The sequence below is a fragment of the Choloepus didactylus genome, chromosome 9 (assembly GCF_015220235.1).
Source record: "Choloepus didactylus isolate mChoDid1 chromosome 9, mChoDid1.pri, whole genome shotgun sequence".
Taxonomy (NCBI): domain Eukaryota; kingdom Metazoa; phylum Chordata; class Mammalia; order Pilosa; family Megalonychidae; genus Choloepus; species Choloepus didactylus.
Genome location: NC_051315.1, coordinates 126,495,640 through 126,520,245, shown reverse-complemented (window position 1 = coordinate 126,520,245; position 24,606 = coordinate 126,495,640). Strand labels below are relative to the sequence as shown.

At 35.7% G+C, this 24,606-nt stretch overlaps 1 protein-coding gene across 5 annotated transcripts in view; it reads left to right on the top strand.

Annotated features, from left to right (window-relative positions):
• USP40 (ubiquitin specific peptidase 40) overlaps window positions 1-24,606 on the top strand; it is a 114,300-nt gene that overhangs the window by 23,496 nt on the left and 66,198 nt on the right. For all 5 annotated transcript variants that reach the window (XR_005218712.1, XR_005218713.1, XM_037848882.1 and 2 more), the window contains 7 exons: window positions 7,126-7,221; window positions 7,990-8,097; window positions 16,049-16,349; window positions 19,031-19,112; window positions 21,271-21,442; window positions 23,187-23,271; window positions 24,395-24,465. Coding sequence is in view for 3 of the 5 variants with exons in the window: in XM_037848882.1 (XP_037704810.1) it covers window positions 7,126-7,221; window positions 7,990-8,097; window positions 16,049-16,349; window positions 19,031-19,112; window positions 21,271-21,442; window positions 23,187-23,271; window positions 24,395-24,465 (915 nt within the window). In the remaining 2 variants the exon portion in view is untranslated. The remainder of the gene's footprint in view (window positions 1-7,125; window positions 7,222-7,989; window positions 8,098-16,048; window positions 16,350-19,030; window positions 19,113-21,270; window positions 21,443-23,186; window positions 23,272-24,394; window positions 24,466-24,606) is intronic.

Below are 24,606 nucleotides of genomic sequence, written 5' to 3'. Positions count from 1 at the left end.
CAGTTCCTCAGGTTTTGTTTGTCTTTCATGTCACTGACCCCAAGATGATAATGATTTTTCTTCCATATTGTCTTCTTAAGGTTTTATATTTTTACCTTTTACATTTTAAAACTTCATTATTTCTGGAATGGTTTCTTGTGGCTGGTGTGTGTGATGGTTAAATTCATGTGTCAACTTGGCTAGTTGTGGTGTCCAGTTGTTTGGTGAAGCAAGCACTGGCCTGATTGTTACTATGAGAGTGTATTTCATGGATTTAAACTGTTAGTCAGTTGATTGCGTCTATGGCTGATTACATCTATAAGCAACAAAGGAAGAGTGCTCTCAATAGTGAGACAAGTCTCATCCAATCAGTTGAAGACCTGATAGGGGAACTGATGATTTCAGCAGTCAGAAAGAAGAATTTCTCTCTCTATTTTAGCCAGCCAGCATCTCCTGGGGAATTCATTGAAACCTTCATTGGTGTTCCCAACTTGCAGCCTGCTCTATGGAATTTGGACTTGCCAATCTCCACAGTCATGTGAGCCAATTCTTATAATAAATCTCATAGTATTTACATGAATACATATACACACATACACACACACACATATATATACAGACATAAACCTGACTAAAACAGTGTGAGATAGCATCCAGTTGTCCATTACCATTTACTGAGTAATCCATTCTTCTTCCACCAATCTGCAGTGCCACTTGTAAGTCTGTTTTTCAGCTCTCTATTCTATTCCATTGTTTTAATTCTATTCCTGGGCAAATACCACATTCTGTAGCCTTATTTTAGTAAGTCATGATATCTGGTAGGACAAGTCTCCCCACGTGTTGTTACTGTTCAGGAGTGTGTGCCTGTCTTGGCTTTTGATGCTTTAATATGTATATTTTTAGAATCAGCTGGCCAGTTTTCACACATACAGTAGTGGGGTTTTGTGTCTTCATATGTGAACATGATACATGTTTTCATTTTTTAGAGCTTCTTTTATGTCTTATATAAAAAAGGTTTTATAATTTTCTCAAAAAAGAACTTATAGAACTTACAGAGAGAAAGCACTGAGTCTAGTTCCTATTCTTCTAAATGCGAAAAATGATAATATATTACAAAGCAGCCCCCAAACCCTCAGCCAGTTTTCTGAAAGGTAGTTAAAACAAAGTAAAATGTCTCTATATATGTCGTACACCATTACGTTAGGGAGTGAAATGCTTAAAACCATGGCTTCTTGACCATCAGATGGTTGACATTGTTGCTAATGAATTGTTGCTCCTCATGTGGCCACGTGGACTCTCTTGGCACCAACAGCATCCAAGAGGCACGTTCCCTTTGTTGGTGCTCAGCTTGCTTTTCAAAACCTCTGTGTTTTGATGTTCTATCACTTGTGTTTGTGATGTATTGATACATATATATATGTTCTATAAAGTCTGGATATTAAAAAAGTCAAACTGTGTTCTACCAGGGAGGTGTTCTGTGGGGGTATGCTTATACCTTGTTGTTGTTTTTTTTTTCTTAATTTTAAAATTTTTAAACTCTTCATGGCTTGTGTTTTGAAATGTAGTTATTTTTAGTATATTGATTTTATAACTAATGATCTTGCTAAACCCTCCTGTGTTGTAGACATCTGTGGAAAAAGGCAGCTTTTGTTTCACCCTTTCCAATCCTTTCCCATCCGTTTCTTTTTTTAATTTTACTTATATGGACAAATTAGTAGTTCTGAGTTGAGAAGCCATAGCTAGACAAGCATCACTCTCAAATGCTTATGCCCATCTGCCAAGACAACAGCTGTTGGGTGTGTTCCCAATCTGATGAAGTGAATGCTTTTTATTCTCTTCTCACTTAACTCAGCCCACAGTATTTCCCTCCATGTTTATCTGAGCTGATCCTTACCATATTACCTTCCTGCAGACTGCTTTCTTGCACTTTCAGTTTCCTGTAGTAGGGAATTATTTTGTGGACTAACCATTCTCTCTTTCAGATGAAGTTGAAGCCTTTCATTAGATTCTGATAGAAGCTCATGAATGTGTCTGATAAATGTTTATGGTGTTAATTTATTTTTTTTTCTTTGCCATGCCCACTGCAGTTCTTGTTTTTTACCTCCCAATTGTGCCTCTATTTGTTGTATTCATTTTTCAATATTGTCTTGGCTCTCTTCAGCCTTAAAAACTGCTTCCGCCCTCTGTGCCAGGTCAGCTTCCACCTCAGGGAGTGTCTCTGCTTTCCTCAATATTTGCTGCAGCATTTACTCTGCCAGTTTCAGATTTCAAGCCTTTTTCTAGCTGGCAGTATTTATCTTCAGTCTTTTGATGCATAAAGATTTTATTTGCAATTTCATGTTTTTTGTTAAGATTGTGCACAGATGTAACTTCACATTCTGAGGTGGGGTAGCGTGTTTCAAGAATGATGACTCTCTCTGCCATGTCTTCCTGTTGAGTGTGGTTTCTTAGACATCTCTTTGCAATTTTGTGTTCATTTCTTCACTGGACATTCCTTTGCAATTTTGTATTCATTTGTTAAAAAATTGATGAGCTCTTTTCTAGCTGTTTTGGTTTGCTAAAACAGACAAAATGCAATATACAAGAAATGGGTTGGCTTTTACAATGGGAATTTATTAACTTATAATTTACCGTTCTTAGGCTGTGAAAATGTCCCAACTCTCAAGGCATCAACAGACGATCAATACCTGGACTCTGAAGACAGGCTGCTGGCATCTGGGACACCTCTGTCACATGGAAAGGCAAATGGCCCATTATCTGCAGGTCCTTCTCTCTCCCAGGTTTTGTTGCTTTCAGCTTCTGGCTTCAGTGGCTTCGTCTGTTTCCTGTGGGTCCTTCCTTAGCTTCTCTAGGGTTTTTCTCTGTGAGCTTCTCTTTGTTTCATCTCCTAGCTTCTGTATGTATTTTATCCTCTTTATAAAGGACTCTAGCAAAAGGATGAAGACCTACCCTGAATGAGGTGGGTCACATCTCTATTGAGATAACTTAATCAAAAGGTCCCACCTACAATACGTCTACACTCACAGGAATGGATTAAAAGTACATGGCCATGCAATGAGGTGAATATATCCTGTAGACAGCATTTTGAGTGAAGTACTCCAGAAACAAAGGCAAACACTATAATGCCTCACCAGTATGGACTAACTACAATGTGTAAACTCAGAATTGAATCTTAGAACACCGCCTAACAGGGAAACGATTATTGTAATGGTCCCTAGATTGTAAGCTCTTAAAGCAGTCAAATCTATTCCTGAATTGTAATGGCTGTCTCCAGACTCTGAGATGCTGATCTCTTTGTGTATAACCTGGTTGGTCTGTGGAGCGTTGGGTATCTGTGTGACACCTGAAACTCAGAGCTAGAGCTTGGCAGATATGAATGTCAGTATTAGTGCATACAGCAAATGTTTAAAAAAAAAAAAAACAAAACTTAAAAAGAGCCCAGACTTCAATTAGAGATATGAATGAAGCTATCTGGTTAAGATAGGGCAAATCAGGCCAAAGGGTAAAAGTTGAAAATGACTGTGTGTTAAAACTTCAACTTCCATGTGAGACCAAGGGAAGAGATGTTTATCTGGTGTAGGATCTATATTTTCTAACTACAATGTGCAGGCAGTTTGTTCAAACACCACAATTAAATGGAACTTTGAATAGGAAGTGAGATATGGTAGGTTTGTATAGGTTAGAGTGAAATAGCAACATATTCTGAAGTAATTTGGACGGAGAGTAAAAATATATGTGCAGGGCCCCCCTGAGGAGCTGGGGGAAGTGTTGGACTTCTTGACCTGGATTGTTGCTGATGTTCTCACAAACGTTGAGAACTGACTGCTTGATATGCTGAGCCCTCTGTCTTGGGGCTTGCCCTTATGAAGCTTGTTGCTGCAAAGGAGAGGCTAAACTTACTTATAGTTGTGCCTAAGAGTCTCCCCCTGAGTGCCTCTTTGTTGCTCGGATGTGGCCCTCTCTCTAACTAAGCCACTGTCACCGCAATCTATTTATCACCCCAATCTGTTTTTGAACATTTTCCTTACACCAGAAAGAATAAGAAAAAAAATAAAAGTAAAAAAGAACACCCAAATCATCCCTAACTGCCCTCCCCGCTACGTGGGACCTGACTCCCAGGGGTGTAAATCTCCCTGGCAACGCAGGATATGACTCCCGGGGATGAATCTGGACCCGGCATTGTGGGATTGAGAACATCTTCTTGACCAAACGGGGGATACGAAATGAAACAAAATAAAGCTTCAGTGGCTGAGAGATTTCACATGGAGTCGAGAGGTCACTCTGGTGGACATTCTTACACACTATATAGATAATACTTTTTAGGTTTTATTGTATTGGAATAGCTAGAAGTAAATAACTGAAACTATCGAACTCCAACCCAGTAGCCTTGACTCTTGAAGATGATTGTATAACAATGTAGTTTACAAGGGTTGATAGTGTGACTGTGAAAACCTTGTGGATCACACTCCCTTTATCCAGTGTATGGATGGATGAGTAGAAAAATGGGGATAAAAACTAAATGAAAAACGGTTGGATGGGGGGATGATTTGGATGTTCTTTTTTGCTTTTATTTTTTTTTCTTATTCTTTCTGGTGTAAGGAAAATGTTCAAAAATAGATTGGGGTGATAAATGCATAACTGTATGATGGTACTGTGAACAGCTGATTGTATACCATAGATGATCGTATGGTATGTGAATATACCTCAATAAAACTGAATTTAATTTAAAAAAAGAGCATGGCCTTTTCTGGGGTACATAACAGGTTCAAACTACTACACTAGCCATATAAAAATCTTTAACCAGCTTTGTTTTGTGACTTGAGAGGGCAAGCAGGCATTCTTTTCATTTGGCTTTGCTGTCTGAACTGCTTATCTATGATATCTTGGAACTCGAACTCTAGCAAGGTCTTCCTTGTGGCTTAAAGAACAATCAAAAGATTGTTTTCCATTTTTGCTGAGTATATTTTCTTTTCCATGGCTTCTGTCAAGCATTCCACCGTTAATTTTTATTTCATCTGACTGTTCTTTAAGAATCACTGGCTTGTCATTGAGAGTTTTTATTGTTCAAATAATGATTTTAGTGCTTTAAGAATTTCAGCTTCAGTAGATACACCTACTGGACACTGCTTGTTTCTTTCCCTCCATTACCCTGAGTGATCTCTTGAACCTAGAGTCAAAAGATTCCAAATATTTTAGTAATAACCAGATATTGTACTCTTTGCCTATGGTTAAACAAATTCTTTTTCACTTTCAAGGAGCTGTTTCCTGCATATATTGAGTCTTTAGTAGGTGCTTCTGTAAGGAATATCTCTTGTGACCAATCTCATGGAATTTTCCTTAGGTTGAAGCCAACATTTAAGCCTCTCTTAGCACATCTAGAAGATGATCCCTTTCTTTTAGAGTGGAGGACATTAACTATTCAAAATGTTGCATCTGCCTGTAAAGAAGATTCTATTTCCTTTTGCTTCATGAATGCTTGGTATCACTTGGAATATTGTCTTACACAGTTGAGGAAGGAGGGTAAAGAAGGCTGTGCAGCTACTAGTTGGCAGCCCTGTGCCAGTGTCCAGTGCCGGACACTGGCAGAATGGAACAGGACTGAGACCAGCTGCATCACTTCCAACAACTTGTCCAACTGGACATGTGGGCTTGAGTGCCATCACTGGAATGCCAGCCTGCCATTCCCCCTCTATCTTGGTTAGAGTCTCTTCTTAGCCATAAATTTATTTTAAAATATTAAATACATTTATTTTATTATTCTGTGTCTGATAATTGTGGTATCTAAAGACTCTGTGGGTCTGATTTGGCTATTTCCTGATTCTATTTCCATGTGGTCTTGTGGAAGTAGACTGTTTTTAAGAACATAATTTATGGGAGTACTTTGATGCCTGATTTCAAAGTGCCTTTGTCCTATAAAGATTTGGATCTGTTTCTACCAAATGCCTAAGGTCACTACCAACCCTTAACAACTTTAAAATAAAATCTTAAGTTGATGGTTTTGGAGCCATACAGCTAGTGTGAATTTGGACCACAAACCCACATGAGGACCACTGTGATTAGAGATGATTAGAAGAAATGTTTGCTTCCTTCATTCAGTGTCAAAGTTAAGGCAAGCCAGTTCCTTATTGTCCTTTATGGTAGGGTGGATGGTTTTCTAGGTCATGCTTATTTTGAAGGTGTAACTCTTTGAGGTTTCCAGCTTTACTCTTGGGTCTATCATTCAGCTCTCACTTTGGGAGGTGTTAGGCTTTATCTCCTATCCTCCATCCTGTATGAGCATCAAAATTGAAGGCTTACTTATTGGCAAGGTTGGGCAGCTGGAGGCCTCAACTCTGGATTTCCTTCCTGGATTCTCATTTCACTTTTTGTCTTCTGAGGATTTTCCTGATTCTGTCTCAGACTATGTTTTAAAAGATATTTTTTTTTTGTTCATTTTGTCTTGTTTTTTGTTTGTTTGTTTGTTTGTTTATGTAACTGTAGCCATCATTTTTGGTCTTTTTGCAACAGGAGGGAGGGTTGTCTCTGGTCTGTCATTGTTTATTCCACAATTTCTTGATTGTTTATTTTTGTATTAATTATTAAGGTCTCTGTATTTATGGTTTTAAGCCACTTTAAAACACTTTTGTAAGATGGCTGTGTATGAAAAAAATGAGCAAAAAATAGCTTACCAGGGGAATTTTGACATGTTTCCAAATCATTTCATAGAATGATATAGAGACTTGAATGATCAGGAAATAGGAGGTAGTGTTTAAGCTGAGCCTGCAAAGATGGCCTAATGAAATGAATGAAAACATGTTGGAAGAAGACTAGAAAATATTCAGAGCTGAATGATAATGAAAACACAGCATATCAAAATTTATAGGATGCAGCTAAAGTGGTGATTAGAAGAAAAACGTGGGAACCCACTTTATGAACTTGGCTTGATGCTTTACTATCTCACAAGGCTCAGAGAGATGGAGTCATTTGTCCAGGTCACTCATCCATAGCTGGAATTCACAGACAGGTCTGCCTGATTCCAAAGCATGTACATATTATTACAGTGTTTTTGCCAGTGCTTCTCCATCCTGAAACCTTCATGGCACAGACATTCCTATTTTGCTGATTACATTTTAAGAAACAAGTGATAAAACTTGTTTTACACCCTAGGAGAAAAAAAGTAAGCCAGATGTGAATATGGAAGATCTCCAAAATGAAGAAGAGATTGAGGATCCACTAATGATTCTAAAAGCAATCTTATTACAGGTAGAGTGTATATACATGTACAGTATTTGTACCATTGTCAGCACTTTGATATTTATTCTTCGCACCCTGTTTTCTTTGTATTTATATCCATATATTGGGACTGAGTACTGTTTTCTTGGTTATTATTGTTTTAAAATAGAACTGGGATTTACTGTACATACAGTTTTGTAATTTACTATTTTACCATATCCTTTAATGTTTTTAGGACCTCAAGTTATGATCCCTTTTACATTCTTGATAATACCTCAAGTATATGACTTTTAATATTTGCTTAATACCCTATTGTAAATATGTTAAATTTCTTTTCATTTGTTCATTCATTCTTGATAAATGATTTTTCATACTGCCTACTAGGGATTTGGAGTGAGTCTTTTAACTATATTGAACTATAGTTATATCTTAACCCCCTTTTAAACTTGTTTATACTTTAAAAGATTTGGGGAAGGCTATTAATCTTTTTTTTCCCTTCATTTAAATATTTCTTCTAAAAATCCCACATAATATCAGAAAGTTGCCAAAACTTACAGTACTCTTTGGCTGTTGCTCTTTAAATTGTTTACACTTTGGCACATGAAAAGTAGCAAAATTCAGTTTTTCTAAACTGAAGTTTAATCCACTTTTTAAGAAAACTTTATTTTGAAAAAATTATGGTTAATCCACTTACGTGGTTGCTGTTATAGGCTCACTTAATTAGATGTAATCCTGTTGGTCCCTGTGCAATTATTTCTCATCAGATTTTATTAAATAACTTTGTGTTTCTTTCATAAGGAGGAGCATAATCTGATCGCTGTTGACCAGCTGGGCCAGAAGCTTTTGAAAAAGATGGGAACATCTTGGAACAAGAAGTACAGAAAAGAGTATGGACCACTGCGAAAGGTAACATGTGGAGACCTTATAGTAAGTCCTATTCCCAGGAAATTATTATATTATGATCCCAGCAACACAAATTCTTCTGCAGAAGTGTATTTAAAATGGGTTCAAATGGGTCCCACCCTTATCAAGAGGGTGGAGTGAGACACTTCAGAGCTCTGTCCCCCACAGAATCTTTGAACAACCAGCAAGAACTGGCAGAAACATCTTTCTCAGGGCTCCAGAAAATAGTTAAAGGACTGCAGTAACAGGGTGAGCACTGAATCAAGAATAAAAGCTTCTTAAAATTGGTAGGAAAAAATTAATAAATAAAAAATTTAAAAAGTGATAGGATCTTGTGGTGCTCTGTATGGCTCCTCCTCTACCCCTCACCCACTTGGCACAGAGGCAACCCACACTCCAGTGCAGATCCCTGGTCCTGGGTCCAGAGGGAGCAGAGTTACCCTTGTGTACATGCTGAGAGCATGTGTATCTGGCCCAGTGTATCTAGTGGTGGTCTGAGAAACGTCCTCTCCCAGAACCTGCCCTACATGTAAAAGGCAGCTCAGAGAGCTCTCAAGTTGTGCTGCCTGGGGTATGCGATTGCTGACTATAGGACATACTGTGCAATGCCCAGGACCGTGAGGAAACTTTCCTAGGGAAGAGGGGACATTTGTAACCATGTAAATAGTATTCCTAGATCCCCCACCCCACATACCCTAGACAAGATGCATATACAGAAAGGACCAGGTAGGCCCCTATGCTTTTCCTGTATCTGTTCTCATACAGCCCATTGCATGGATAAATTCTGAAGGAGGGTCCTTGCACAAGCCAATTTACAAATACTGGGAAGGTGCTTTGTGTTTTCCCTTTTTTTGTTAGCTCTTGGCATTCAAGAAAAACTTAACTCATAACGCTAGGAACAGGCACTGTACAGAGTCTAAATTTCAGCAGTAACGTGAAAATCTCAAAATGTCCAGGCTTCAACAAAAGGTTACAAAACATGCAAACAGGAAGTGGTGGACCAGGTAAAGGAGAAGACTAAAGCATTAGAAACCATCAATGAGGAGGATCAGACCTGGGACATACTGGACAAAGGCTTTTAAAAATTTGTTTCAAATATCCTCAAAAAACTAAAGGAAACAGTGTATGGATGGATGAGTAGAAAAATGGGGACAAAAACTAAATGAAAAATAGTGGGACAGGGGGATGGAATGATTTGGGTGTTGTTTTGTACTTTCATTTTTTATTCTTATTTTCATTCTTTTTGGGGTAAGGAAAATTTCAAAAATTGGGGTCATGGATGCATAACTATATGATGGTACTGAGAACGGTTGATTGTATACCATAGATGATTGTATGGTATATGAATATATCTCAATAAAAGTGAATTAAAAAAAAAAGGAAAACATGGACAAAAAAATGAAAGAAAATCAGGAGAATGATAGATAAACACAAAGAGAATATCAGTAAAGAGACAGAAATCATGACAATGAATCAAACAGCTAAAGACCTCAGTAACAGAAATTAAATTCCTTAGGCGAGTTCAACAGCAGATTGGAGCTGGCATAAGAAAGCAGTGAACTTGAAGATAAGATAAATGAAATTATTCAGTCTCAGGAGCAGAAAGAAGAAAGAATGAAGAAAAGTGAACAGAGGCTGAGGAACCTGTGGGTGACATCATCAAGGTTACCAAAATACACATTTTGGAATTTCCAGAAGGAAAACAGAGAAAGGACCAGAGAATATTGGAAGAAATAATGGCTGAAAACCCCAAATTTAACCAAACACATGAATATGCACATCCAAGCAAGTAACTCAAAGGAACTCCAAATAGGATAACCCCAGATAGACCAACCCTGCAGTATATTATAATCAGACTGTTGAAGGCCAGAGATCAAGAGAATCCTGAAAGGCCACAAGAGAGAAGCAGTGCATCGTGTACAAGGGAACCTCAGTAAGATGAAATACCAGTTTCTCGTCAGAAACCATGGAGGCAGTAAGGCACTGGGATGACATATTTAAAGTCCTCTAAGGAAAACATTGCCAGCCAAGAATTGTATATCTGGCAAAACTGTCTTTCAGAAGTGAAGGAGAAAGAACACCTGGGAGTGATGTCATCAACATGGCAACATAAGGCATCCCCCGAGAAAACCTCCCCAGACAGTCAAGGAATATAAGGAAAAATTCCACTTGCTTAGAACTCTGGAGGATGGTGAATTGAAAAAAGAGAAAAACATTAGATAGGAAACTTCCATCCTGGACCGACTGGTCCTCTTTCCCACCCCTTGGTCCATCAAAAAAGCTCGGGGTTCTCTAGAGGCAGCAGCCTGGGTCCCTCCCACCAGGAGTTAAATCCCTATGCATATTCAGGCACAGACACCCAAGTCTGCAGAGATCGAGGACGGAACATAAGCCACTGAGGAGTGCTGCATAGAAAAGGGCCTCCAGAGTGGGGGGGAGTCGTGGCAGAACAGCAGCAGCCAAGTGGTACACTCGTCATTACCATCAGTGGTACTCCCTAAACACAAAACAGACTTTCCTGGAGTGACTCGCCTTTCTGGATTGACCCCATCTAGCTCCTTGGGGTGGGGTAACCTAATGGGAAAAAAACCCGAAAATCTTCACAAAGGAAAAAACGTGGGTAGAGGGGTTAAACTTAACTGCTATAAAACTGGAGACTCTCAGTGTAAGGGAAATGGGGCACTGAGTGAGGGAAAGAATTTAAACAAATCGTAGGAGCTGGGGAGAAAATTCTACACAAAAACAAACAACAGATCAAGAATACCAGAAAAGGCATGGAAGAGAGGAAGCTTTCTCCTAAAGGTGAAATGGTTACACAAAAAATGCATTCTTAAAAATCATACCACATATCCAGGGCAAGAATTAGAAGAGCTGAGAAAATCTGATCAGTTACATTTGGGCTATTCTAAAGGTCCAGAATAAGTTGGACCAAGTGTCAAAGAAAAAGCCTTAACACAAGGCCAATCAAAAATAAAACCCTAGACAAGAGGGAGAAACTGACCTTCAGAGTTAACTCATCAAGATAATGCCTAGAAATCTGCAAAAAAATTACAAATCGTGCTAAGAAACAGAAAGATATGGCTAAAATTAAAAATTCAGAGGAGACACGGAATTTGGAACAGCTAATCAAAGAAGTTCAAACAAATCTAAATAAATTCAAGGAGATGAAGGAAAATATGCATAAAGAGAGGATATTAAGAAGACAATGTGTGAGCATAAAGAAGAGTTTGCAAGTATAAAAAGAAACATGATGGCGATGAAAGGCACAATAATAGACTCGAGTGAAGCTGGAAATTTTTTTTTGTAGGAAGGTTTTTAAAATTATAGTTTTAATATCTTTGATGTCGGGCTGTTTAGATTTTCTATAACTTCTTTTATTATTGTGGAAAATTGTATTGTTAAGGAATATGCTCCTTTTATCTATGTTTTCAAATTTATTGGCATAAAGTAGTCCAAAAATATTCCATCTTTCCTTTTAATGTTTGCAGGACCTGAAGTTATGTTCTCCTTTTCATTCCTGATATTAATAATTTGTGTTTTTTAGCTTTTTTTCCCCATAAGTCTTGCTAGAAAGTTATCAAGTGTATTACACTTTTCCAAAAACCAACTTTTGACTTGGTTGATTTTCTCTATTGTTATCTGTTTTCTATTTCATTCATTTCTGTTCCTAATGTTATTTCCTTCCTTCCCCTGCTTTTTGGAGATTCTAATTTGGGCATCATTTTCTAGCTTCTTGGGTTGCTGTCTCAGTTGTTGGGTTTTAAACCTTCTCTCTGATCCATGTTTTTAAGCTATAAATTTCTCTCTAAACACTGATTTAGCTGCAGCTCAAAAAGACATGTTATGTTTTCATTATCATTCAATTCAAAAAATTTGTTACTTCCCTTGTGATTCTTTTTCTGACCCATGGGATTTTTGGAAGTACACTGCTTAATTCTAGTTAAATTTTACATTTGTAAATTGATATCTAGTTAATTCCATTATGCTTTAAGAACATATTCTATATGATTTAAATTATTTTGAATGTATTGAGATTTGTTTTATGACTCAGCATATGATCTATCTTGCTGAATGTTTTATGTTCACTGGAAAAGTTCTTTTCTGCAGTTGTTGGGTATAGTTTTTTATATGTTAATTGGGTGAAGATGTTTAATAGTGTTGTTTATTTCTTCTCTGTCCTTACTGATTTTTTTGTCTGCTTGTTCTGTCAGTTACTGAGAGAAGAGTTTTTAAATGTCCAACTATAATTGTGATTTCATCCCTTCCTCTTTTAATTTTGACCATTTTATTTCATGTGCCCCGAAGCTATGTTATTAGATGCTTTCATATTTAGGATTGTTATGGCCTCCTGGCATATGAAATGCTCTTCATCTCTGCTAATGTTCCTTGTCTTGAAGTCTGCCTTGCTTACCTTAATGTAGCTATACAAGCTTTCTTATGCAAGTGTGTCTCTTGCAAACAGTATGAAGAAGGTTTTTGTTTACTCTGGAAAGTGGTGGTTTTTAAGGAATTTCTTCTTTGATCTGACATGTCAAATTTGATGGCATAAAGTTCAAAATATCCCACATTATCCTTTTAATGTCTGTAGGACCTAAAGTATGTCCCCTTTTTCCTTCCTGATATTGATATTTTCTGTTTTTTAGCTTTCTTTTTCACCAGTTTTGCTGCTAGGGGCTTTTGAAGTTTATTAAATATTTCACAAAACCAACTTAGGCTTTTGTTGATTTTCTCTTCTGTTCATCCTTTTTCTATCAGATGATAGAGAGTTTGACAATCTCTTCCTCTTAATTAGAATGTTCAATACATTTACATTTAATCTAACACTTGATATGTTTGGGTTTGAGTCTACCATCTTGATATTTATTTTCTATTTGACTTCTCTGTTCTTTGTTCCTTTGTTCTTTTCTCACCTTCCTTTGGATTAATCAAGTATTTTTGGTATCCTATTTTTAGCTCCTCTGTTGGCTTCTTAGCTATACCTCTTTGTTTAATTTTGTTAGAGGTTTTTGTAGGGATGACTAATATAAATTAATGCTATAAATTATCAGTTAATAATATGCAATTATTTCCCTACAGTAGTATATAATTCCATTTCTGTATCCCCATCCCTTTCTACTATTTTTCTTATTTTTTACTATTACATATGTTGTAAATTCCACCATATGTTGTGTTCTGACTTCCATTGTTTTGGATGAGAAGTAAGCTTTTTTTTTAAAAAAAATTTTCTTCTTGATTGTAATGTGTCCTTTTTTTTTTCTCTCTCCCTAGCTGCTTTTGAGATTTTTCTTTTTATCTTTGGTTTTCATCAGTTTTACTCTAGTATTTCTAGATACAGTGTTCTTTGCGTTTATTTGCTTTGTGTTTGCTGAGTTATTTGTATCTGTGGTTTGATGTCTTTCTTCAATTTTTGAAAAATTATCTTTTCAGTTTTTTTTTCTTCCCCATTATCTCCGTCTTCTCTTTCTAGGACTCCATTTACATGTATGTTAAACCATTTGATAGATCTTAGATGTTCTCATTTTTTGTCTTCTTCTTCAGTTTAGATAGTTTCCTTTAATTTGTCTTCAAGTTCAGTGACTCTTTCTTCTTCTCTTGCTAGTCTTCTGTTATGTGCAACCAATGAACTGTTGGTTTCAGACAGTTTATTTTTCAGCTGCGTAATTTCCATTTAGTTCTTATTTAGAATGTCCACTTCTTGGCTGAAATTCCCCAGCTGTTCACCCATTCTGTCCATTTTTTCTATAAATTCTGTAATATTTATAGTAACTGTTTGCTAATATAACATCATGATTATCTATCTGGGTCTGTTTCTGTTGACTCTTTTTTTCTGTTATGAACTGGGTGTTTCATCTCTTGATTATGGATCACATTACCCTGTTTCTTTGCATGTTATATAATCATATTGTATACTGGACTTTGTGGATGGTAAATTCTGGAGATGCTAGATTATGCTATTTTTATCTAAAGAATTTTGCATTGTGTTCTAACAAGCTGTTAAATTACCTTTGAATCACCTCCGTCCTGTGGAAGCTTCATTTTGGGCTGCATTAAGGTGGGTCTATTGCAATTTTCCTTTAGTACACGATAATAGCTATTAGTGCCGGGGTATGGTCCTTTCTCTTAAGAAAGGAGTTGGAAAACTATAGCCATGGGTTAAATATGGCCTGCTGCCTGTTTTTGCACATCCCTGAGATAAGAATGGTCTTGGCATTTTCAAATGGTTACTTTTTTAAAGGTTATGGAAGTACCTACATAATGTTCTCAATTTTACCTTTGGCCCACAAAGCCTAAAATATTTACTATCTGGCCCATTAAGAAAATATTTGCCAACCCCTGTCCTATGGCATGGCCCTTCTAGGATTTCAGTGAACAGCCTGGTGTTTACCATAACCATCTAATTGGCAAGACAACCATAACCCTCTAAGTGGCAAGACATGAACTCCATGCTCTTTCTACCCAGCAGCAGGCAGGGTAGAAATCTCTGCTCATCTCTTGAGCTCCCAGCTATTGCTTCCTTCTGGGTTCCTTGGAATCTTGGGCTGTGCATGCACCATTTATGAGTCAGCTAACAATTTGATGGGGATTTGATAAAGATTTGGGACTCTTTCCACTTTAGCTTCCTCCTTTATGGGATTTTCTCTTTCACTTGCTAGCCTCTCTGGCATTCTCAAATTCTATGTTCTCAGCCCCAAAGACTCCTGCTTTCTGTTTAAATTCTTTCCCCATGCACTGCCACAAACTGAGAAGTGGTGGATTAATGTACAGTTCACCAGTTTGTTTCTTTTCTTTCAAGGATCATGTCCCCTCTACTTTATGCCTCCTTTTGTTTACTTTCCAAACAGTTGTTTTTATTATTTTGTCCTGAGTTTATAATTTTACCAATTGATAAAAGCAATCTGCCATGACCTGAATCAGAATTTCATTGAAATTTGAGGCTTAAAAGAGTTCATCCTCATCTATCAAACAACAACAACAAAAAAAAAATTGGCTATACAGAAAGTTCATTACTCAGAGTTTCAATTTGTCGATATTTTATTATACTAAAACAAATTGCCCTCAAAACTAATTTATCTCCTGCTCTCTTATAAAATGTTAATAACATTGTCTTTGGACCCCATGCTCTAAGCCCTCATATTTCTATAAAAAATAATACTTTTGATTAGAGACCTGACATTATCACAAATTAATTTCTTTTCAAGAAAGATGAGAAAAATCACCTTTCCGTATTGATTGATGGGGAAAGCAAATGTTACAAATTTACTCCGTAAAGTAAATTTGTGCTGAGGGAGAAAGGCAGTATGCAAGGCAGCATAGATATTAGGGGGTGACAAGAAGAAGAATAGAGGGTGGGGAGAGAGATGTTTTTCTTCCAATCCTTTACAAGAACTTGAGTAACAGTCTCTGAGGTTGTGACTTAAACCCCTTTGTGCTTTGATTTCCTGAGCTAGCCTGTCAGCTTCCAGGACACAACATTCAATTTAGCTAATGTTAAAATATTAATTTAGGTTTATAATTATTACTTTATCCCAACAGCGTCTGTCTGGATCACTGGTTTTCAGATTATCCTATATAGTGTACTGTGTGGTTGCCTTCATTTTTAGTTTCTTCATTTAGATTTCTTTTAATCATTTCAAATGTATTCTGCCTGATCTGTGCCAATAAAATACTTTCTAAAAATAGTGTTATTGCACTAAAACTAAGATGCTTTTTAGATGGTGGTATGGCCACTTTCTTCCCTGATATAATTATTAGACTTTGTATAACAGAGCAGTCTGATTTTTATTAAATCTTTTATTATGGCCCAAATGGATTTTTCCTCCTAGCTGGCCAGACCTAAAATAAAGGTGAAGTTAAAATATCTAATCAAGAAAGAAAGTAAACATTTTTTTTATCATGTCATTGTTTTAAAAATGTTTATTAAGCCAGTTTTTGTTTTTTGTTTGTTTTTGTATAGTTCTTACAACTCCATTCGCAGGTATTTCTACTCAGTTCAGATGAAAGTACAGTTAGTCTATTGAAGAACTGTTCTCTCCAGCCCAAGTTGGATTTCCAAAGGAATGATAAACAGATTTTCAAGACACTTACTTCAGAAGCCCCAGGATTAAATGATAGTACCTCCTGTCCACACTGGTTTGATATTAATGATTCCAAAGTGCAGCCAATAAAGGAAAAGGATATTGAACAGCAGTTTCAGGGGAAAGAAAGTGCCTACATGCTGTTTTATCGGAAATCCCAGTTACAGAGACCCTCTGAAGGTATGGAAAGAAAAATTTCCTATTGGTGTAAGTTAATGACTTTAGAAGACAAACAGCTGATGGTATTTGAATCTTTAGCCTTTTTAAGACTGTCTCTTCTTAGAACATTATAAAATGTTTTAAAGCTAACGATAAGAAATATATTGTGCCAAGTAAAATTCAATCTGTCATTTTATAAAGATCATATATTTGTATTTAATTTTATCCGCTGTGATACTATGAGGTCAGAAATACGTTTACTCTTCTACATAGAGTTAGATTTTCAAAATTGTATTTTCTTGGATCAAATAATATTTTCCCTTTGTATTGGCAAACTTGAATGTGATTGCCTGATGATGCTCGGGTTTAGCTCTTATCATTCGGCCATGCGTTTTTCTTTGAGTTGTAAGTGACCTTGATCTTATTTTCAAATCTTCCCGTTTATTTTCCTTTCTTCTTTCTTTTCCCCTAAGGTAACGTGCTCTCTGAACAACTGAAATATCTTTGAAGCACTCTTTGTTGAACCTTCTAGGAGAATGAATATTGTGGAGATTAACTGTTGAAACTCATTAACAATAATAAAATGTTCTAATGTAAATAAGTCAGGTAGACTTGATTACTTCCCAGAGTCCAAGCAAAGTAAAAAATTCTAACTATAAAAACTCTTTGAGACATACTATACTTATACATGAGGACACTGTTCTTAGAGAATAAGAATAATGATCATTTTCAGAAAGAATAAGAATAAAGCTTGTGAATCAAAGGAAATGAAATCTCTGCATCTGGGACAGTTGTATAACTATTCTGTTAACCAGGAAGTGCTTTGCATTTCTCTGGGGTAAAAAAAGAAGATATGATAATTGTTTTGATAAAAATACTGTAGAACAGAATTCACATTTATAGAAATACATAAACAGGAAAAGAATGTCTTCAGATACAGTATTTTTTTCACTGAATTGAATTTTAGTATAATTGGAAAATGTATTGAATGACGTTTGTCACTTAAGAATTTACTAAAGATCCAGCTAAAATCTTGATGAACTTGTTTTTTGTTGAGGGAGGAAGGGTGTATAGGGTGAAGGGACAGAACTTGACAAAATGATTCTAAAATTCACCTAGAGAGAAAAATTAATGAAACTAAAGAAGGAACTATGAGGGAAAATTTGCTCTGTCACTAAAGTCATATTTTTAGAGCTATAGCAATTAAAATCAGTCTAGTGTTAATGCAAAGAAGTGGACAGATCATTGAAATAGAGCAATAAGCCCAGAAATTTATCTAAGTATATTTTAAATTTTAATCCGTAAGAAAGTATCTTTTTAGATAAATAGGGGAAAAGTGAATTATTCAATAAATATACCTGGGAAGTTTGTTAGCGGCTAAGAAAATGAGGTATTTTCCCCTGTGATACCAATCACTTAAATGAAATTCACTTAAAAGAAACCTTAAAATGAATAAAATATAGATATTTGATTTATATTTGGTCTATATCTTAAATATAGATATCTGATCTTAAGGTGGAGACTTTTCTAAGCTTAAAAGCGAAGAAAGAAAAAATTAAGGAAGTGATATAAACTTTAAAATTAAAAGGCAAATGACAAGCTAGTGGAAAACATTATAAAATACGTCACAAATTTATCTCCCCTATGTATAGAGTACACTTAGATATATTCCTTTGTACTTAGTAGTAAATAGGGCCAAGGGTATAAGTAGGCAATTTGCAAAGGAAGAAATAGAAACTGCTACTGCAAAAAAATTTTTTTCAACATAACCCATAATCAAAGAAACATGAATTGAACCAGCAATGAAATACTGTCTTTTTTCCTACCAAATCAAGTATTTCTTTTAATCTGGCTCTTAGCTATTGACACTTCCAGCCCTATTGGTAAGTATATAAAGTACTGTGACCAATTTGGTTCTATGTATTTTCAAAAATCTTAAAAATATCACACCCTTTCAACCAGTAGTTCTACTTCTACAAATTTGTCTTGAGGAAGTAATCAACACGTGCACAGATATTTATGTTCAAAGATATTTGTTGCCCCATTACTTTATTATGATAAGTCATTGGAAACCTCTTAAATGTCCAACAGAAAGAGATTGGTTAGATTAATTATTCTACTTATAAAATGAACTACTGTGTAATCATTTATTTAAGGCTTTGAAAAAATTCTCATAACATATGAAATGAAAAAGCAAGCTACGAATTGGTTAGATATGATCCCAGTTATTTTTAAAAAGGGTGAGTGTGTGTGTGTGTGTGTACACAGGTACATTATGCAGGTTTTAAAAAAAGACCAGAAATATATATATCAAATTTTAGCAGAAGATACCCCTGGGGCATGGGATTACAGGTAATAATTGTTAATTTACACTTTAAAAAAAATTTCCATAATTTTTACAATGACCAATTACTATGTTTATAATCAGGAAGAAAACCATGGGTCTTCTTTTTTAAAAGTGCATATAAAGAGAGAAAAAGAGTTCTTCTAACTTGGCTTAAAGAACTACTAGCTTTCATTTGTTCTAACTTTTTCATTTTTCAGATGGGAAAACTGAGTTCCAGAGAAAATTAGTATTCACCCAGCTAGTTATTAGCAGCTCTCCTAGCTCCCAGCATGGTCCTTGCTAGTTTCCCATGCTGCCGGTTCAGCAACTGAATTTCTTTTAGTCGGCACAAATTAATGAAGTTTTTTGTTCACAGCTCGAGGTAATCCAAGATATGGGGTTCCTTGCCATTTGTTGAATGAAATGGATGCAGCCAACATTGAACTGCAAACAAAAAGGTAATTTAAAATTACTGAAATTATTTAGAGTTGTAATGGTTTTTCTAGAGAATGAAGATCTAATTTAAGCCTTAAGCATAAATAATGAAAATTAAAAAGGGAAAAAAGTCAACTAGCTAATGCCACAGTTTTGTGGCTGAATTTGTATAAGAAGTGTAGGTTTTACTTTGGCATTACCCTGATCCATGAGAGTGACCTAAATGATGGCATATATAAAGGCTATTGCTAAGTAGGAATTTAGACCAGAGAAATCAGTGAACACGTAACTGTGCTAAATGAATTGTCTCTGGGCATGGCCAGGTTATTCCTGTGGGTCCAGAGAGAGCCTGTCATTAAAATCACCCATTGTTATGACTCCCGGGGAGGAATGTAGACCCGGCATCGTGGGATGGAGAACATCTTCTTGACCAAAAGGGGGATGTGAAAGGAAATGAAATAAGCTTCAGTGGCAGAGAGATTCCAAAACGAGCCGAGAGATCACTCTGGTGGGCACTCTTACGCACACTTTAGACAACCTTTTTTAGGTTCTAAAGAATTGGGGTAGCTGGTGGTGGATACCTGAAACTATTAAACTACAACCCAGAACCCATGAATCTCGAAGACAGTTGTATAAAAATGTAGCTTATGAGGGGTGACAATGGGATTGGGAAAGCCATAAGGACCAAACTCCACTTTGTCTAGTTTATGGATGGATGTGTAGAAAAGTAGGGGAAGGAAACAAACAGACAAAGGTACCCAGTGTTCTTTTTTACTTCAATTGCTCTTTTTCACTCTAATTATTATTCTTGTTATTTTTGTGTGTGTGCTAATGAAGGTGTCAGGGATTGATTTAGGTGATGAATGTACAACTATGTAATGGTACTGTAAACAATCGAAAGTACAATTTGTTTTGTATGACTGCGTGGTATGTGAATATATCTCAATAAAATGATGATTTAAAAAAAAAAAAAAAAATCACCCATTGTATTTCAGTAGTTGTGGAGCACTGGAATATAACGACAGAAGACCAGAGATGGGTAGGTTTTCAAAAGGAGGGAAATGGGATTCTGCAAACTGGCAGGTTTTCAAAAGGAAGAAAATGGGATTCTACCACCTATTGACCTTAATGTTAATCTTGGGCAAAAACTTATAATGGATTTTTAAAGGGATCGTTTGTGAAAACTTGATCTCGACCATCTCTTTTTGGGACCTAACCTTTTACCCTGAAAAATTGGTTCTTTATTTGCTCTCTGACAGGTCACTAGGGCACTTGTCAGGAAAAGGCAAGGTTTTCAAGGATGTGCCCATGATCTCCTTATGCACCCAGCTGCCTGAAAATGTGGCAGCGCTCTGTTCAGCATTTTAATCATTGACTTGGAGCTGGGGAAAAAATAGGTATATTGAACTGCAAACCAAGATCAAAGGAAATACCAACAATAACAAAAGTAAACTAAAAAGATAAAAACTTACCAGGGCAAAATATCTAAAGTGACAAAAATAACTTGCGTGATTGGTACGGAGTAGCAATTGGTATTAAAACAATAAAACAACCTAAAAACTTCAAAGTCAGCCGCCCTTACTTAGCTAATGTGATTTGCAGAAAAGCTGCTTCTGCACATTAATAGACTCGTAACCAGAGTACCTGCATCATGGTGATAGCTTCATTCCAACTCAGAGTACAGTGTTTGGCACTGGGCTTCGAGGCAGCTGAGTGGATGCAGGGGAGAGCAGCTAGTCTGCTGCTGCTGCCGCCGCTGGGGACATTTAACTGGAGAACTATACCGAGTAGGATCGTGATAGTGACCCCAAGTATTTTATGGAAGAATCCATGGAGTCCAGTGGAAGTCAGGATGAGACTGGAATTTGTAAATCTGGCACACGATTTTATGAGCAGGTTTCTAGCATGTTTGTTCATAGCTATAAAATAATCTCAGGATTGAAAGATTTTAAGACCCAGTATTTGTTGGTAGTAATGTGGTAACGTTGTCCAGTCTACTTTAAAACAGATTTTCCTTGGGATTCACAGTGGCAGTTTGAGCTGAATTTTAGCTTTATTGAGAAACCAAAAAGGGTGCTAATTACTTAGGTAATTATTTTTTATTATAAATCAAAGCTTTTTTAGTTTGACATGAAATACAGTATCTGATAGTATTTATCTATTTTTTATGCTTCTTTAAAGGGCAGAATGTGATTCTGCAAACAATAATTTTGAATTTCATCTCCACCTGGGTCCTCATTATCATTTCTTCAACGGGGCTCTGCACCCACTAGTCTCTCAAACAGAAAGCATGTGGGATTTAACCTTTGATAAAAGAAAAACTCTAGGAGATCTTCGACAATCACTATTTCAGGTAATTTAGCCTTATTTCCTCTTAGATATTAGGGTCCATCTCAAGCTGGATTCTCCTATTCATCCTGTTTAAGATACAGCGATTTCTTTTTCAAAGCTGCTTTGAAAATCTTGCAACTGCCACTTCTGTAGAGTGACTTCCCCCTTGTAATTGTAAGCCTTTGTGCTTTTCTACACAGGCAAGACTCACATAGTTCTTACAAGTAGTTTTCAGGTAGTGAATCAAGCCTGGTACTTTTATTTTGAGGGGAGGAAGGGTATAATGTCATATCTCTTTTGGAAAATAAAATTATTTTGAAAAGAAGTGAAAAAAATAAAGATGAGGATGTTGCCTAAAACCAAGAACTGCTAAACAAATAAAAGTAATTTTTCTATCTTTTAATATAGAATAACATTTATTAATAAATAAGTGAAGGAAAATATTTGCTAGTCTGAAGTGAAAACAGACATTTTATTGTGATTATCTCTGAATAATTTATCCAACTGTGTTTTAATGATAATAATGATAGTAATAGTGCTCTTTTATTTTACTTAACAATGATATTATGTAAATTATATTGTTTGTTTCTTTAACCTCATGAGGTTAAAGCAAACTCCATTTTGAAGGTGAAGAAATGGTGGTTTAGAGAGCTCCAGTTCTCACCATGGTCAGACATCTGGTTAGTGTAGAACAGATACTCCAGCCCTGGGCACCCCCCTCTTGATCTAGTGTTCTTTCCTCTTCACTTCATTTCTCCCCACATATTCCCTGATCAAAGAAATGGGAAATAGAAAATGTAAGGGTTTTTTTTCCCCAGAAATACTTGAACTTTCTGAAAAGTTGTATCTCTTACAAAAATTAACTTTGTTTTGATTTTCCCCTTGTGCTAAGAAAAGCAATTAAAAAAAATTTAGTTGATTTGAATATTTAAATGCTGGGTTGGTATCAGCATTTCTAAAATTATATTTGTGAACTTTTGCATTGAAAATTCATTTCTTTGTCAATGCTGGTAGTGTTGATATAGGTAGACTTGGGTGAAATTTCAAGTGAAAGACCGTATTCACCTTCATAAGTTCTAGATTCACTCCAGTCTGTGCTTTTTATTGTTATAAGTGTGTATCTCAAATAACTCTTTTCTTAGAAGTGAGCCACTGGCAAGAGACTATGAAATTGACACAGTAAGCTAATCACTTGGAAATAGGAAATTATCTTTCTAAAAGAAATGTTTTTTAGTATTGTAGAGAAAGACTAGATATGAATGACCTTTATGGGTGATATTATTTCAGTAAGGTCACCACTGAAACTTAAAGAACATGCTCCCAGGAATCAGCTGTATAAACCAGTAATGCCTCTCATTTTGGATTTATAACGAGACAATCCTTTCAAGTAACTAGAATTTTTATGTTTGTTAGAGTCAGTGCTGAGTAAACAAATAATTTTCTCTCTTTCAGTGGTACAGGGTTCCCTTTTCACTAGGCTTCCATAATAAAGTAGTTTTCATGTATATTGAATAGAATTGTGTATGTCAGAATTCTTCCATCAGTAATGGTTGAGATTAGCCATCTTTGGATTTGACTAGTTTAACAATGAGGGATGTCTTATTTCCACATTTTTGGTGTTGGATGGGGAGGGGAGTATTTGTTGCTTGCTCCCTTTGTTATCTTCTGTTTGGGAATTGGCAGAGTGCTACTCTTATTTAACCTGAAAATGTGATATATATGTGTAACTTTTAATTGTTCTCTCTTCTTTCATTACTCTTCTTTAGCTCTTAGAATTTTGGGAAGGAGACATGGTTCTTAGTGTTGCAAAGCTAGTACCAGCAGGACTTCATATCTACCAGACACTTGACAGTAAGAGAAATATTAAAACACAGCAACTCATTTTATAGATTTATATTTGTGTGGGGCTTATTTGTGATTATCTACTCTTCGCCAGCCTTTCCTCCTACCTAATTACTTTCTTGGCTATGTATGTAGATAATCACATTGTAGTGTTTTCAAAAAGAAGTAATGTATCCAATTTATAATATATCCAATTTATATAACATGTAAAATTTTTCTAACATGGAGACATTTTAGTTTTCTGAAGTTAAGACTATCCCTTTACTTGAAGACTGGGTTTTCTAGCAAAATGGTTTGAAAACATTTGAACCTTATTTACATCTTAAGTTTTTGTCCAATTCTGTTTCAGATTTTGTAGCAGCTCATAGAAAATTCAAGTGTTTAAAAGTACTAACCTCTTTTAAATAACACTAAAAACAGTAACATTTTTGTAACACTAACGTTTTTTCAGACTTCTCTGTGCCAGATAGGGTGATGATATTTTATGTGAATTTTCACAAAATTCTTTAATTTTCACAAAATTCTTGTATCCCCATTTCATAAATGAGAACACCAAAGCTTAGAGAATTGAAGTAATTTACCCAAGGACATGCAACTAATTAGTGGTGGAGTTAGGGTTCAAAACCAGACCTTTTAATCCCAAAGCTTTACTCCTGTTCACGCTGTTATTTACCTCAAGTATGGTTGACCTTTTTTCTTTTTTCAATTCTTTATTGTTGCAACAGATATATGACATAAAATTTGCCATTTTAATCGTTTTAAGTGTACAATTCAGTGGCATTAATTACATTTACAATGTACCATCACCACCAAAACCAAAACTTTTTCATCTTGGTTGACCTTTATTTTAACTCTTATTTTCTGCTATCATCCTCACAAAAACGATGTAACAACATGGAAAAATGCTTATATAAAATGAAAAAAAACCACCTAAAGAGGGTAATTGGAAAGAATAAAGATAAAAAATAAAAATATAAAATAGTATCAACATAATAAAACAATTACTGCTCTTTTCTTAATTTTCTTTAATGAAAATGATTTTTCAAACAAATATTTAAGGTCTCAGCTCTTTAGTTAAATTGTTTTTGATGATCATGATGAATGTTTTGACTTGATAATCTCATCTTTCTAGGAGATGAACTGACACTGTGTGAAATTGAAGTTGCTGATGGGGAAGACATCTTTGTATGGAATGGGGTGGAGGTAAAGCATGTTGAAGAAATGTTCTTGATAATTTTGAATTTCTTTTTTTAGTCATTAATGAAAATCTATCCAGCATAGTGAAGGCAATTAGAAAACTGCCAAAATATTCAATAAATTTTAGGTACAATCAGTATTAGTTGT